Source organism: Pimephales promelas, chromosome 3, assembly GCF_988280905.1.
Source record: "Pimephales promelas chromosome 3, fPimPro1.hap1.1, whole genome shotgun sequence".
Classification (NCBI taxonomy): domain Eukaryota; kingdom Metazoa; phylum Chordata; class Actinopteri; order Cypriniformes; family Leuciscidae; genus Pimephales; species Pimephales promelas.
Window position 1 is genome coordinate 26775547 of NC_142771.1, and position 16988 is coordinate 26792534.

At 37.9% G+C, this 16988-nt stretch overlaps 1 protein-coding gene across 3 annotated transcripts in view; it reads left to right on the top strand.

Moving 5' to 3' along the window:
* The window catches only part of prkcbb (protein kinase C, beta b), a 127724-nt gene that overhangs the window by 90313 nt on the left and 20423 nt on the right, over positions 1-16988 (top strand). For all 3 annotated transcript variants that reach the window (XR_016155133.1, XM_039685744.2, XM_039685743.2), the window contains exons 12-16: positions 2490-2552; positions 4233-4371; positions 6581-6661; positions 7189-7296; positions 15383-15523. Coding sequence is in view for 2 of the 3 variants with exons in the window: in XM_039685744.2 (XP_039541678.2) it covers positions 2490-2552; positions 4233-4371; positions 6581-6661; positions 7189-7296; positions 15383-15523 (532 nt within the window). In the remaining variant the exon portion in view is untranslated. The remainder of the gene's footprint in view (positions 1-2489; positions 2553-4232; positions 4372-6580; positions 6662-7188; positions 7297-15382; positions 15524-16988) is intronic.

Consider the following 16988-nt stretch of genomic DNA (forward strand, 5'->3'; position numbering starts at 1 on the left):
AACACTTATTTGTGCAATATGTTTAATCTTTGGAAATAAAGTACTTGTTGTTTTAACGATGTGCAAGATCATTTTTTAAAAGCCAAACAAACACACTTGATAGTGCATGCTTTCAGAGCATGAAGTAACCTAGTAGAATGACTCCAAAATTCAAGATATGAGGCAAAAATGCCCCTGTGTGAGTGTATGTCTTATATTTATATCATAATTTTGTAAAATCACATGAGCAACAGAGCCATTTTTAAGAAGATAATAGTGAGTTATATTTTAGACACGATATTCTTAGTACAGTCTGCACTATTTCACCAATGAAAATAGTTGTTAACAAAACCATAGATTAACCATTGTGTTATGTAGCAACACACAGCAGTGTTTCATTACTGAATGAGTCATGTGCTTTAAACCAATCTGATGAGTCAATAATTCAATGACTCATTCTTGAAGACAATCGCTTGATTATGTTCCTGAATGAATCAGTCGCTTGAACTTTTGCATTTTGTTGATTCTGATTTAATTTTATTGGTAACAGGCCTATATTGTCTTATTGTAATATTTATTGATTAAATGTAAGACCTTGACATAGAAGATGTGTACTAATAAGGTTAGAAAAAGGTCAAAATGCCCCTGGAAATCAATTTAAGGGGGCAAATAGCACCCCTTAATGAAATGTTAATGTCTGTCACTGCCGTGAACTAACCACCACACAGTATATGAAGAATATGAAATATGAATGAATATGAGCTTTGGGAATTAATGTTCCATGACAGACCTAAACCAGCCAAGGTACCAGGATGCTCAGCAGAATATTGTCTAATTATTGTTATCGACAATATCTAAGTACTTTTTTTTTTAAATGTCAGTATCGCACACCCCTACTTTTACTCTCTATAAATTAGTATAAGATAAGTAAAAGGTAAACTAGTTCTCCTATTAATAAAGTAGCAAACCCAGAGCATTTTGCATTCATAAAGCACAATCGCAAGTGATATAGTCTGATGCCTGAATTCATTTAAAGTCATCACATACAAGCTGAAATTCCTGTGAACCACCCTGTAACTAATTTGAAGAAAGAAAGAACCGAAGGCAAATAGACAGGCGTTTGAGGATGATCTCAGTATGGGCGGCACCTTGGCAGTAGATGACTGAGCTGACCTTTGCGGCAATCTCCTCTCAGAACCGCGTTCTGTCTCCACATCTAACAAGCTTCATCTCTATTTGCTTTGCTTTCAGCTTGCTGTCTGCCCTTTATCATAAAGAATTAGCCCTTTCTGTGGAGGAGAGCCGCATTGTCAATGTGTTGGATATGAAGCACAGCACAGTTCAAAGGTCAGGGTATTTATAAGCGTCCAATGACTTGGAGGACCTGCTTGATTGCAGCATGTTGTAGCTGTTGGTAGTAGAGAGTAGATCCAGGTTTCCACATGCAAAATCCCACAATGGTTGTATGGAACACAGTGAGGGGCTTTTATTTGTCTGTATTAAAGGGATAGTTCCCTTTGAAATTAATTTTTGATGTTTTAGCTGACCTCAAGGGCATCAAAGATGTAGTTTCTTTATTTCCACAGTATTTTTTCCTATCAGTCATATAATGCAGGTTGAGGGGTCCACCTAAAAGAGCATGCACAGAGAAGTCAAAATTAAACATGATTTAATGACTCGTAAATATAAGTACACATTGATGGCCTAAGACACGAAACGAGCGGTTTGTGTGAGAAAACAAACAGTATTTACATCGTTTTTACCTTGTGTAACCACAGCCATGTCCAAGTGATCTGAAGGCACGGGCGCCTCGGTCTGCGCATGCGTCGGAGGTGATAGTTTGCCGCTAGGGATGGGCAACGATTAATCGCATCCAAAATAAAAGTTTGTGTTTACATAATATATGTTTGTGTAGTGTGTATAATTAATTTGTATATATAAATACCCACACATGCATATTTTTAAGAAATATGTGCATGTATACATTTTATATATATTTATTCACAATTAATATTATATATAAATATTTGATATATTAATAACACATTTTTCTTAAATATATACATGCATGTGTGGGTATTTATACATAAAAAAATTAATTATACACACTACACACACATATATTACTGTATGTAAACACAAACTTTTATTTTGGATGCGATTAATCACGATTAATCGTTGCCCATCCCTAGCTTGCGCGTGTACGTCAATATGTACGTAAACATATTTAGATATACAGGAAATCGCAATGGAAGACGATTTTGATGTATCTAAATATGTTTAGCGAAAGGTAAAACTTCCGAAATCAAACGCAGATTTCTGGAATACTTGATTCTGATTGGTCCGTCTTCACACTATGCAGATCCCTCTACTTCGTGTTGGACTTTATTTTGTGGTGATGGCCATCTGACCGGCTTTTGACCATCCACATTTTCCAAGAAAAGCAGCTAAACTGATTCATCTCATGTGCTCTAATGTTTATATTGATTCAGATGTGTGTATGTCTTTAGGTTCTATGCTGCAGAAATTGCCATAGGCCTATTCTTCCTGCATTTGAAGGGCATTATATACAGGTGAGTGAAGCCCAGACAGAAACACACATATTAGTCACACATATAAATGGAAAAAGGCTTGCTGATAACAATTGACTGCTCAGTATAGCCACAGCAAGCATATTTAGAGGGGCTGGGGTATTAGACGACTCGCTTCCAGAGCGACACACAAAACACACTTGCTTACACAAAGCAATTGATCTCAGTCAATGCTGTATTTAGTTTGACGCAAACAAAAACAAGGCTGTGAGGGATGGAAGTACTGTCCATTCAATTTATTGTACTGTTGTTTAACTGAGTGACGATCATTCAGCCAGTGAAACATTGACAACACAATACGTCTTTCTGTGGACAAAAAAATATTGGATATCTTGGGTTGTGTTTAATTAAACATGACTTGCGTCTTAGCGTTTTGACTTGTTTCGCATTTCATTACATTACAAAAAAACATTATTCTTTTTCATTGTACCAGTGTAGCAAGTCAGCCCCTGGACGATGGCCTAAACAGGAAGTTGGGCTGTAATTCAGTCTGTTAACACAAAACTTGTTTCCACTGCAAACAGACAACACTCATGAATTCTTTACATAGCCCTTTTTTCTCCTTCATCAAGCTCACCTGTAAAGATGAATAGGCTTGCCAGTGTAATGAATATTAATGGTGTAGTTGAGATGGTTTTGCTGGCGACATAAAAAAGTGAATGAATATTGCAATGATTTTATATGCTTTATTGCCATTTGTCCATTAAGTCTGCTCTATTAGACTAGTTTCATGACTTAAGAAAGATGATTAAATATACTTTTGGATTGTAATACAGCAATAGAGTTGATAAATTCATTAATTTTCTGTGAATCATTTAAAAGTGATGTATGCATACAGTATTTCATTTAAAATACTTTAGGAAAGAAAGCTACATACCTAAATATTGTGACAACCTATGTCGCGTCTGCGATGCTTCACGGCATCACGACAAAAAAACTAGCATGTTTAATTTTTTTAATGTCGTCCACGACGGTTCCGTCACATGTATGAGGTTGACCAATAGGAGCACAGAAGCTTTTCTGTACACAACTTTCAAAAATGGCGAAACGAAAGAGAGACGATGGTGCTAACCTTAAAACTAAAACTAAAAATATATAAGAAAACAATATTTTACCTCAAGTTCTCTTTGGAGGATTGACAGCCCATACTGTCCTCTTTGAGCAATCCAGGAATGTGTCCATTGTCGGGTTTTCCTGAACACAGGACAGCCAATACAACACTCACCGCTTCATCCATTATTTGTTTACGTTAGTTTCTGGAAGTCACTCGCTACTAGTGTCGCCTTCTCGATGACATCACGCGCGCCGTTAAAGATAGCATGCGATGACTGGTCAGGAAGCAACGTGTAGTCTGACATGTCTTGTCCACAACATGACAAGATTTTAGGAGTCAAAATCTGACACAGTGACTATCATAACAGACAAAAAAAAATCGTGTAATCTGAACCAGGCATTACATGCGCACAGCAGTGTGTTTGTCAATCTGTTAGCAGTAGCAGCCTCAGCAATAATCAACAGCGTAGCAGATCTAGTCCACCAAGACCAAATCCGTTAACATTACCATATGCAATAACATACTTGTCATGATTGACACACACACACACACTCCTTGTTCTTGCTCATTTGCATCTTCCACTGATTCATCTCACCTCTGTTCATCAGAGATCTAAAGTTGGATAACGTCATGTTGGACGCAGAGGGTCATATCAAAATTGCCGACTTTGGGATGTGCAAGGAGAACATGCTTGATGGAGTCACCACCAAGACCTTCTGTGGGACCCCTGACTACATCGCCCCTGAGGTAAGTGCTTCGAAAGGTACATGTCTGTTGAGGATTAGCAAAGTCCTGAATGAGAGAGAAGAGCCAGTGGCCTACATATTTCATGTGTGTATAATTCATGAACATTTGCTAATGTACCAGAGCTTCACTACTGTACCTGTACTTGGTCTCACACCTACCCATCTTTACCAGTCAGTGCTTACCCAGATAGCAGACTGACATTGAATCAACGTGGAAATATGACATCGAAACAACGTTGATCTGACATTGTTTTGCTCATCGAATTAACGTTGAACCAACGTCAGATGCGTCATTCTTTCAAAACTAACGGAAAATCAACTTGAAATCAACACGTTGTTTCAACGTAATGAAAGCAAACCAATTTTCGATTTCATTTAGCTTTGAAGAATGCCGCATCTGACGTTGGTTCAACGTTAATTCGATGAGCAAATCAACGTTGTTTCAATGTCATGAGAGACGTCGTTTCCACGTTGATTCAATGTCAGTTTGCTATCTGGGTAGACTAATCTTATATTGGGATAACACATGAAAACTTCAACATCAGATACGACTCAGTGAGGAAGTGAGTTGTCTGAATTGTTCAGTCTGATTCGGACTGATTCACAAACATTTGACCAGATTCATTCAAGTGAAAAAAGGGGGTGGGGGTAATGTTTAAAAAATGTATGATTAATTTTTCTTGTATAAAATGGAATTTATTACTAATCAGAAACTGTGTTTTAAAAAGAGTATTTGAAGGAGGTGCTTTTTTACTCTACTGTTCAAAGATTTTCGTTTGAAAGAAATCTCTTTTTGTTCACCAAGGCTGCATTTATTTGATAAAATATAAAGTAAAAAACTGTAATTTTGTGAAATATTATTACGATTTAAAATGTCTGTTAGGCTATATATTATATTTTAAAATGTCATTTTTTGCAGTGATGTCAGAGCTGATTTTTTTCAGCATCATTACGCCAGTCTTCAGTGTCACATGACCCTTCAGAAATCAGCTGATTATGCAGATATGCAGTGGAAACCGTGATCATTTTTTCAGAATTCTTTTGTTATGTATAAAGTTCAAAATAACTGCATTTATTTAAAATGGATCTCTTTTGTAGACACAAATTTTTGTGATAGTTCACCAAAAAATGAAAATTCTCGTTTAACCCTTTAATGGTTGTACCGCAATATAAAGGGACCTTCTCCACATATTCCTGCTATATCTAGTTTCTGATTAGTAATGAGACTATTAAAGAGGTATGTTGTTAAATCTGTGCTACAATAGAAGGAAATGAATCAAATACAGGATTTTGATTTAAATAGTGACTATACATTTAGCTGTATTTACAATATTAAAAAAGTTAAACGTCAAAGAACAATAATATATATATTTTTTTATTGTGCTTAGTGTGACCGTCCTTAGGATAACATAATGACAGAGTCTAATATAACTGCTTTAGATAAACAATATCGATAATTCATCTTAAATATAAGGTAAAATACCAATAGGTTAGACACCCTAATAATAAATAATATAAAAACTAAGAATAAGAAACATAGCATATGATAGCTTCTTTTTAATGACTCTATTCTTTCATACTGTTGTTTTTAGAAAGCAAACTCACATAATTCAGTTTCACATCACCTATAAATCATTTATTTTTTGATATGTAAACATCTACAAAGACTAGCTTTTCCCAAGGCATTTCTCCAGAGCAGAATATGCCAAAATATGATTTTGAAATGACCCACCAGGACACAGTATGTCCAAGAAAAGCTTTGTATTGTTTTATTGAAAGTCATTCTTTCAATATTAACCACTGTATTCCTATCTCATATAAGTCATGTGCTCGTAGTAAAGAAAATGTGTGTGTTACCCAGAGGCAGCATCATGTAATTGAAAGTTCATCCCACCATCTTACAGCTCCAAGTGTAACCTGAGATGGATTCATGTCAACAACACGCTCCCAAACCCAGACACAACACGCTGTAGGAGTTGAAGGATTTCAGTTAATTTAGTCCTCAAAGCTTTAGCTATTTCATATTGTGTGCAAGACACTTTACAGCACGTAAAACACATGTTGAAAGCATCATGAGCACTTTGGGGCTTCTGAAACTCTCCAGCATGTGATTGCGTGGATTGATTTAAATAATTACAGTTGTCCTTGGAGTGTTACCCATTTGCAATTGGTTCTGTTTACGCCTTACGCTCTGTGTGTGTCTGTTTCAGATCATCGCTTACCAGCCATATGGAAAGTCAGTGGACTGGTGGGCTTTTGGAGTTTTGCTCTACGAGATGCTGGCTGGGCAGGTAAGAGTCATGACAACCCAGATCAAGAAGGCCCATGTCAAGGGGTTTGTGGCGTTTTGGCCTTCTCTCATTCGCTCTGTTTCATTTCCTCTCTGCTGCTTGCAGTAAATCACCTCTCGCTATCTCAAGGTCAGTTTTTATTAATTACGCTCTGCAAATCTCCCGAGACTAACGGCAAGTATTTCATGCCTATCAGGCTCAGTCAATTATTTATGAATTGTTCTGAAACAAGTCAAGCTTTGAACGCTAGAGAAAAAAAGTCTGAATTGTTTCCAGCGGAGACTGCTGCTGCTGAGCTGTCCTGACAAAAGGACGTCGTAATTCTCTCTAGTCTTCCTTGAATAAACAGAATTTGAAGAGGCACTTTTATGGTGATGACTTATAAATTTCCGATGTTAAAGAAACACGATTGAAAACTGCAAGCAAATGAGACATAATCCATGTTATTATTGTCGACCATTTATGAATGGCAAACAGCATCTTCCTGTCATCTTCATCCTCTCTTCTCGCTCTGTCTCTTCCCACAGCCCCCGTTTGATGGTGAGGATGAGGACGAGCTTTTTCAGTCCATCATGGAGCACCATGTCTCCTATCCCAAATCCATGTCCAAGGAGGCTGTGGCCATCTGCAAAGGGGTGAGCAGCCAGTATACATCACATTCCTGAAGCAGTGACCAAAATCCTGGGAAATGTCCAAAACATTTCAAATTATAATTGGTTGTATTATGTGGTCGTCAAATGCAGTGGCATTCAAATGTTTGCGGTTAGTAAGATTTTGTTGTTGTTGTTGTTTTATGTAAAAAAAAATTTGAATTTTTTTAAAGAAAGGATGCATGAAATTGACAGGAAAGACATTTCTAGTGCTGCGAAAGATCTCTATTTCAAACATGGCCTGTTCTTTCTATTTCTATGCATCAAAAAATCCAGAAAAATGTATAGCACTAAATATTAACTAACTATACCAGTACAACTATTTTCAACATTGATAAAAACAATAAATGTTTCTTGAGCAGCAATTATGATTTCTGAAAGGTCATGTGACACTGAAGGCAAGAATAATGATGCTGAAATTTCAGCTTTGCCATCACAGGAACAAATTATATTGTAAATTTATTTTACTGTATTCTTAATCAAATAAATGAAGCCTTAGTGAGTAGAAGAGACTTATTTCAGAAACTTTATTTTAATCTTTCGGACACAAACTTTTGAACAGTAAAGTATATAAATTGAATTGTGACATTACTTTTTATTTATCCAGTTCTCATTACTGCTGCTATTTTGAACCAATAATCTGAACAAAAGGCAGTTGAAAGATGACATGTATAATTCAATGTAATATCTGACGCTAATATAATTAATCTGACTTCTTTAAAGTTGTTGTTATTCTTTAACCTCTTATTCTTAAAGGTTTTTTCTTAGAACTGATAGGAAAAAGTAGGATTTAACCTGAACGTTTAGATAACAAATGTTATAATCACTTTAGCTTTCGACATTATCAGTAATTAAAGGAAAGATTCTCAAAGCCTTTAAAACAGGCAAAGTTAGCTATTAAGTTACATGTTTAAATATACAGACAGTAGAATCGAACAACACACTGTATAGAAAACTTAGTAACAAATAATGTGTGTTTGTGCAAATGAGGCTGTTTCTCGTGTGCGGTGTGCGGGAGTAGCAGGGTTAAAGCCTTTCTCCCAGATCAACAGTTACCTTTCCTTCTCATACCCTGAGCAAAGCATCGTTAAACATGAGTGGAAAACCAACACCAAAACCGACCGACCGAAAACTAAAAGATGAGGCAAATGGGTGGTGATCAGGAAGGGGAGAAGAACATTAACATATTATCTTCAATGCATACTTAACCAATAGTACCTAGATTGTACATTTGAATACATTAATATGCCTATTAAGTTCACCACCATTCATTTCAGTGTATACGCTGTCAGATGAGACCAAACACACTAGTAAATAAACAGGATGTAGTTGAAAGCATATGTTGTGTAAAGCAAAGCATTGAGGTGCAAATGACTCTGTCTCCCTCGACAGAACCGTCCTGTGCCTGGAGTGTCCCAACAGTCCTCAATCAACATATTGATGAAATCCCTTGCACTAGATAGGCATTAACATAAGGCCATTGTGCCGATTCACATGTATACCTTTTAAAAGGCTTTTTGAAGTGCTAGGGCAGTAAAGAGTTCTGTCCATATTTGCTCAGCCCTACATTACCATAATTCAAAAAGAATTGCATTAAGTTACGTCATGAGAATACTTCCCTTTTTTCAATGACAGTCGATGGAGAACGATTAGTAGTTACAGCATCCACCAGCAGGGGCTAACAGGGTCATGCTAACAAGCCACACCTTGACCTCTTAAGTGAACCCAAAAGGGTCAAATGCAGTTCAGGTTGACTCATGGGCCGGAAAGGTGTCGATACAGTCCAACTCATCAGCGTGTCCCTGAGAAATTTGTTTCAAGGTGACTGTCTCTGCAGTTCACATACTATATGTTGCTTTGAATGAAAATGTCCAGTAATTATATGACCTCATGTGATGCATTATGAATCACTTATTCATAGCTGCAGTGGTCATCGCAGTTCGCTCTCAGCTGCCTTGAAAAAATTCGACAACCTCTGACCCAGCCTTTCAATATGCACGCCACGACCGTCTCAAAAATGGCCCGTTCCGTCTGTCTCTCTCTCTCTCTGTTATTAGCAAGCCAGTGCTGTTCTAGACTCGAGCGCTGGCAGGTGAAGCAGCAAGTACACATGATCTAATTCTTTATTTGAGAGATCTTCTCTTCTGCAGATAAAAGCACACAAACATACGGCCTTAGACGGCACACAGTGGGAATGCCAATGACTCTCGGCTGTGTGCAGGACCCAGGATCTCAGCTCTGTTCGTTTCCTGCTTTTCCTAGAGCATTGAGCATGGCTTTAAAAGAATATGAATGTTTTTTTGTTGTTGTTTTTTTTTCTTCGTGAAGATAAAGCCTCAACAAAACCAGACAAAAGCCTTAGAATGTCAGGGGCATCTCAGTCAATAGTATAACGTATTCCCTAACAGTGCTCGAAAGGGAGCTGTCTCCTATTTGCTTATTCTTTACATGTTTCTGTTCTTTCTCCTTGTCACGGCGGTGTCAGAGTGGAGCATATGGCTGCTGAGAAAAGGAGAAAAGAGTTTTGTAGAAAAATGAAAGCCAGGGATGTGTCGTGGAGGACGCGGGTACAATCTTGCGGTGGTCGGGATATGATGCATCTGTTATCTGACAAAACCTGACTGTCATCAACATTAAAAATAAAGAAAGTCAATTTCACAGTTCTTATTACCGTAATGCACAAACAATAATATTAATAATAATAATAAAAAGATAGATTATCTTACATTCGATACATGATGATATTATTTTAATTTTTAAAACATTCAGCTAAATAAATACAAAGGGCGTGCGTTCATGAGATTCACCAACATAGATTGTCCCTGGGCTTTGATCATCTACCCAGCATGCCGTCTGGTGACCCATTTTGTTTGAGTTAGGACAATGGAAATCTTTAGTATTGGGAGGACAACAAGTTCTGGAATATAAAGTGGAAAGGGAGATGTGAGAGCAGGTGTCTCCGGAGGGACCTGCGCACTAATACATTCATGCTAATGTGAGCATTAAATAATGAATCAACCCTCCGCGTTCAGAATCTGAATGCTACCCCTCTTTGAGTGGCTTCATGAAAATACAGCTTGCTGCTGGGTAAAGCCTGATAAACAAAAGACCCCCTCCTCTCCTCCCTCGGTTCCCTCATTCTGCCTCTCTTTTCAACATCCTTTCATTTTCCGTCTATTTTCTCTCATATACGTAGATGCTCTGGATAACCCTCGTCTTTTCTCCTTGTCGACTTTTTTCTTCCTCGACTCAGTTTGTCTGCAGAGCCCACTGTCTTGATGAGTTCTGTCTCCCTCTCTCTTCCATAGGATCTGCTGTAAGTGCTCGCTGAACTTCTCTAATAGCTTAATTCTGCAGTGCAGCAAGTGTGTCAGATCCTGGAGGCCTTTCTCCACAACAATCTCCTAAAATAGAGCAGGAATACTAAATGAATCCTTGACATTTAAGACAGATTGGAAAATCCTGTAAGTTTGGACAAGCACGGCTTTAGGCGTGCGGCGCTGCCGCCCGCGCTTCCGGGAAAGCTACAATGGAGCCATGCAATATAAATGAGGTATTTCCCTTAACCAAGCGGAGCAATTGTTCTTCCAGCACAGTAATTGAATGACTAATTTAGTCTGGCCTTGTGACTTTCAGAGGACAGGTGGACAAATTGAACGTAATAAAAATGTTGATGCCTTTTTCTGCCATAAAAAAAGCAAATCCTCCTCTTTGCTTCTGAAGAGCCTGAGGTTTTATTTGCATGGGGATATAGGCTTTTATGCACAGAACATCGGCTGAGGGAATATTCATTTGTGCCACTTACGTCGACAGATTGCAGAAAAACAGCACAGTGAGTGTATTAAACTCTCTGTAAGACGTGATGTATATATTGATGCACAAGATTTTTATTACTGTGTCTCAAAACGTACTAAGCTGCCTACCATAAACAGCTTCTTGATGCTTCATGAGTGTATTCGAAATGCCCGAAAAGGCTGTTTAGAAAAAAGTTTGAAAATTAATTTGATGGCCATTCATTACTATGGTAAAATAAGTCAAAAATACAGTAAAAACTGTAATATTGTAACTATAACTATATTAAAATGCACCTTATTCCTGTGATGACAAAGCTGAATTATCAGCATCATTACTCCAGTCTTCAGTTTCACATGATCCTTCTGAAATTATTCTAATATGATGATTTGATGCAAGAGGCATTTCTCATTATCAATGTTGAAAACAGTTGTGGTGCTTAATATTTATGTACTGTAGAAATCGTGATTTTTTTTTTTTTTTTCAGTATTCTTTAATGAATCGAAAGTTCTTGTCGCTCAAACAGTAGAGCAACACCAAGGTCATTGGTTCAATTACAGGCAATTCATTAACTGATAAAATGTATTTGTTCGAATGCAGTGCAGTGATAAACTTTGGATAAAAGCATCTGACAAATGCATAAACATAAAGCACCATCTGCCACCATAACTATAGTATGGCACCACCGCCGTACTATTTGGTAAGTGTAGATAGACAGCTCAATATGTTTTGAAACACAGCGCATGAGGATGATGAAGTAGCTGAATTATATTGTATTAATTCTATAAAAAAGAATGAAAAAATCTGCCGGATATATTTAAGGACTGGTTTAATGAAGCTGACAGAGGCAGGGGATGGCGTAATGCTGAAATGGCTTGTGCAGCAGCGGTAACAGCAGATATGTGTGACTGCAGTGCTCCGAGTGCTAATTGAAGAGTATTATCAGTGTTGATGGAGTGTACAGCTCTGATATCATAGGATTAAAGTGGGATGCTGTGGTTCTTTGATATGGAACACAGCCCAGCACACCGCTGAGAGAGGCTTGGGACACAAGCCTGATACAGGCTGATACGCCATGACTAAGGCCAATCTAGAGCTCGCACACAGACTCTCGCTCACTTTTTTCTTTTTTTCTACTTTGTTTTTGCATATGCTGTATTTGTGTAAGTGCTTGTCACTATACACTTACAGTACAATGGTATCTCGAGCCATCTGTCAAACCATCTGAGTGTAGATCCTGGTGCATGCTCAGCTTAATGCCTTTTCTTGATTGTTGGAATGTAGCTAATGTAAAAGTGCTGATAGATATTTTGTCTTTTATATCTATTGTTTATTTGACTTTTCCTCATTGGGTAGAAGATACTGTTAGAATGAGTCATTACATAATCATTCACATTCTCAAGTTATGATAATGCACCTTGCCATCAATAAGGGACTTTTAAAAATTGTGATTTCCAGATGTGGAAATGTCTTAAAAATGAATAAAATTGCAAGTTTGGGAATAGTTTTGCTCTGTTTTAAATTAGAAATTGATCTTTGAATGTGCTTGGTGTAGAGTAAAGGCTGGAATACACTACATTTTTGCTACTGACTTGCTCAGATTTTTTACTTGATTTATTGTATGGACATATTGATGCTATTTACCAAAAGTCAAAGCTAGTCTTCAGATTTGAGTTGAAACTTAAACAAGTTTTATATTTTGAACCAGAGATTTTATGTTTACTTTAGGCTTATATTTGAGCTGGTTATTGCTTGAACACCAAAATGTTTCAAATTGTTCCCAAATTGTTCTGCCCTTCACTAACAAAGTTACAAAGTAAAAAGTATTTTTTTAATTATTATTATTATCTTTGCAGATGCACTCCCCAACTAAATCATATACAAATACACAAATAAAGTATAGTAGTTAATTTTTTTTTTTTTTTATGCATTGTTGTTGAATCTTTATCCATTATGAATTCTTATCCCCGTGCCATGAAAGACTAGAAAAGTAATGGAACTTTATTAGTTCAAAAACCATTGAAATATTTACTTGTAAGAGTGAACTCTTGGTCATGATCCATCTTGGGCTAATTTGAGAAGACAGTGATGAGGCAAAACATCCCAGAGGTTTTTATTGCTGTCTGTCTTTCATGTGACCAACCGAGTTACCGTCACTAACCCAGAGTTAAAGTTTAAGAGCATCAGTGCTGAATTCTCTGAAGGGCACTCCTGCCACACTTCTGTGTAGAAGGCTGAAGAAACCAGGAGGGAGAGATAAAGCAATTGACTTGACTCCGATTCTGCAGGTCACTTGTGTTTTTGGCTTCAGTCGGCCTCTAGAGCCTCTCCTGAATTGCACTGTCAGATTACACTCCAGCTATGATGTTCAGAGCAGGACAGCTGTGAAAGATGAGCGGTCAGCTGTACAGAAACAAGCTGGAAATGAGAGATAGATGGATGGATGGATGGATGGATGGATGGGTAGGATAAGTTCATGTCCCAGTTATACTTAATGTTGTCACATTTTCCTAGTTAAATAAACATTAAATAAAAAAAAAACAATTCTGTTTTGTATTTTTACATAAAATTATGTAGGTAATTTTATTACAACCAAGTATACATTTCATCAATTTAGGTTTTATTAAGCATTTTACAATTTAAACAATTAATTTTATTTGTGAACGGGTTTCCCACTGTTATTTTTAATAGTCAACTTATTTTCATCAGTAATCAAGCTTGGTTATAAAAAAAAAAACCACACAGGCCACATCAGGCCATTTCAAGTTTAGTTGTGACCGAAAGCGTGATATCTAAGTGGCTGAATAGTCCCATTAACACCATTATGTTGTTCACACGAACCGATTCACGAACAAAACAAGAGGCGGGATTTATCGCGTGAACCAATCATATCCAATCGTAGCGCATTGGAGGCACTGCCTCCTCTCTTGTGACTTTCCCCCATTCATTCTCAATTACCCCTCACCAAACCCACCGCAGACTTTAGGGGGTCTGTTAAAAGTCAAAGGGCTCAGGAGAGAAGCGGACTCTCGCTGTAACTTTACCTGATTGGACACTGTTGTGTGAAATGTCACATTTAGTAACATGGATTATTTTCTCATCCTATTTTTTGATGAGGCACTGCCTCCTCTGAGGAAACGCCACTTATAGATTGTGTTTTATTGAAAGATAGATGGATGGATGTGTGTTTTGAATAGATAGATATATTTGAATTGATGGACATATGGATGTAGAGAAAGAATCAGCCAGCTGTGTCTCTGTGGCAGCATGGCCCAGCTGTACATGTCAGCCCTGCCACACATTGAGCGAGTGTGTCCCGGCCCCTGCTGTATACATTAATGATGACAATGATGACAAAGCTTCAGAGGGCAGTGGAGCACACACCGCTTAGCAAGCGCCATGCGTCCAGAAGGCATCTCGGGTCAGGGATTGATCCAACCCATCCCGACCGGCCCCGACCCAGCCCCTTCCTGATCCACCGAAGGTTAAGGCTCTACCAGTTAGCAGAGACCTTCATCTCCCTCACTTCACCACCACTTCCACCTGTGCCTTACAAGAGCCTGGAAAGACTTTCTCTGCTGCCATAAATTTTTCATGCGCAGCGAGGCGCTGAAGAAGCAGCGGCAAGTTGTTTTTCCCCTCGCCTAATCTCTCCTACACACGCTAAAGTCACTCACTGGAATAAAATAGCCAAACGATTTTGTTATATTCAACATAGCATGTTCTACTGGGGAATAAAACAGCTGTCGGTGAAGGGGAAAAATGGAGAGAGTTGGGTGTGCGGAGGAAGCTGATGAAAAGAAGCGGTGCTAAAACAAAGGTTGCAAAGTAACAATTATAAGAACTAAAATATGTAACGACATTCTCATTTCTTTGGATTTAGTTTTACGCCCTCCAGGGATATCAATGGAACATGTATTTTTGACCCTTAAAACAACATTATTGAACAAAACTCTCTACAGTACCCTTGCTGTATTTTGAGATAAATATTTGAGCTCTGTGTGTTGCATATTAATATACTATAATTAAATATATAACTGAAAAATGTATCATGCGGCACACATCAATTATGTAGTAAGGTAGAAACTACTCTCTGCTCATCTTGTAATGTAAATGTATGGGGTTTTTTTAGAGAGAAAATATAGATATGCTATTAATTCTGATTAACTTGATTAATTATGCTGTGTATCATCTATTTAGTTTGATTATTTCTTAAGCAATTGACAGCCGTACTATATACCTAATGGTCATCTCATCTCTCTGCTCTGTGCTGTTTCAGCTGATGACCAAACACCCAGGCAAGCGTCTGGGCTGTGGCCCTGAGGGTGAGAGAGACATCAGGGAACACGGCTTCTTCCGTTACATGGATTGGGAGAAGCTGGAGAACAAGGAAGTTCAGCCACCATTTAAACCAAAGGCCGTAAGTCCAGCCAATCACCTCCCCTCTAACACACAAACACATTCTCTCTCTCTCTCTCTTACTCACATTCACTCCTCGTGTGTTTCTGTGATCTGGAAAGCTGGTGGTTATTTCAGAATTAGTCTAAATGGGAGTTTAATTACCTTTCATCTTTCTTAGCCCGATACTTAACACATAACACATGACATGATTTGCCAAAGTTGCATCATCATTAACAACCCTAATGGCTATTCCTAAACCCCAGTCCGACCTCAACTTGATTTAAACTCATCAGTTACTCAGTTTGAACTGAATTTGAATATCAGTAAGAAACGTTTGAAATGTCACCTTTTTTTCTCAATATATTTAATAAATGAATGTAATGTTTAATAGATATTTAATTAGTAAATACATTTTCAGATTTTTTTTATGGTGAAATAACATATTTTTAACATACGTTTATGCAAAACATTATATATTCACTAGATTGAAAATTTGATATTAGTAAAAAATATGTTATATATCTGAAACTATTCAACCCTGCAGTCTAGAAACCTAACCCTATAATCAGAGGGCGGTGATTAGTTAATATGGATGTTGTCTCAGCACCAGCAAAGGATGTAATTCAGGAAAATGTCCTACTTGTGTAAATCACATTAAGCGACCCATAACAATTCAAGCTCAAACTGGTCAACTGGACATGTAGTTTTTGAAATCAGTGTCAAAGTAGTCAAATTCTTCTGTAGCACAAGTAAAACTTTCAGGGCAGTGGAGAGCAGTAGGGTGTAATGAGGAGCTGTATGTCCTCCTTCACTATACTCACCACAGCAAGAGGTACAGCAGCATCTTAGCTTTGTCTGGCCGAGCAGAGACGCGTTTGCCAGCCTCGGTCAGATCCTTAATGAGTACAGCTTCTTGTGTGTGTGTGTGTGTGTGTGTGTGTGTGCGCGAGCTGTCAAATGGAGCAGGCATTGCCCAGGCAGTGCTGCATTGTGCTTCCCTCCACGTCAGCCTTCCTGACCTTCTGCTCGGACTCAGACTGGCCTCAGAAGTGATCTCCTTTCTGCAGTGCGTTCCTGGTTGTGAGGTCTCGGCACAATCATTGAGAACAGATTGCCCTGTTGATTGTCATAAGTTTTACTTTAGCACTTGAATCGAATGCTTTAGTTTTAGTTGAAGTGGTAAAGGTGAAGCCAAGTGTGTCATTTCTGTGCTACTAGGTCACCAAAAGGAATTGGAAAAGACATAATGACTGTTTTCAAACAGGATTTCTTGACATACTGTACACCCATTCTTCCATTAGATGGATAGTCATAACTCCAATATCACACCATTGGTGGGACCAATGTTGCTGTGTCAGGTTGGTCGGGATGCCCAAACAGAGCAACGTGTTTGACATTAAACGTCACTGGTTCTTGCTTGTCTTATAATCAGTTGCAACACTGTGCTATTTTTGTCATTTGGCTTTATTTTACTATAATTGTAC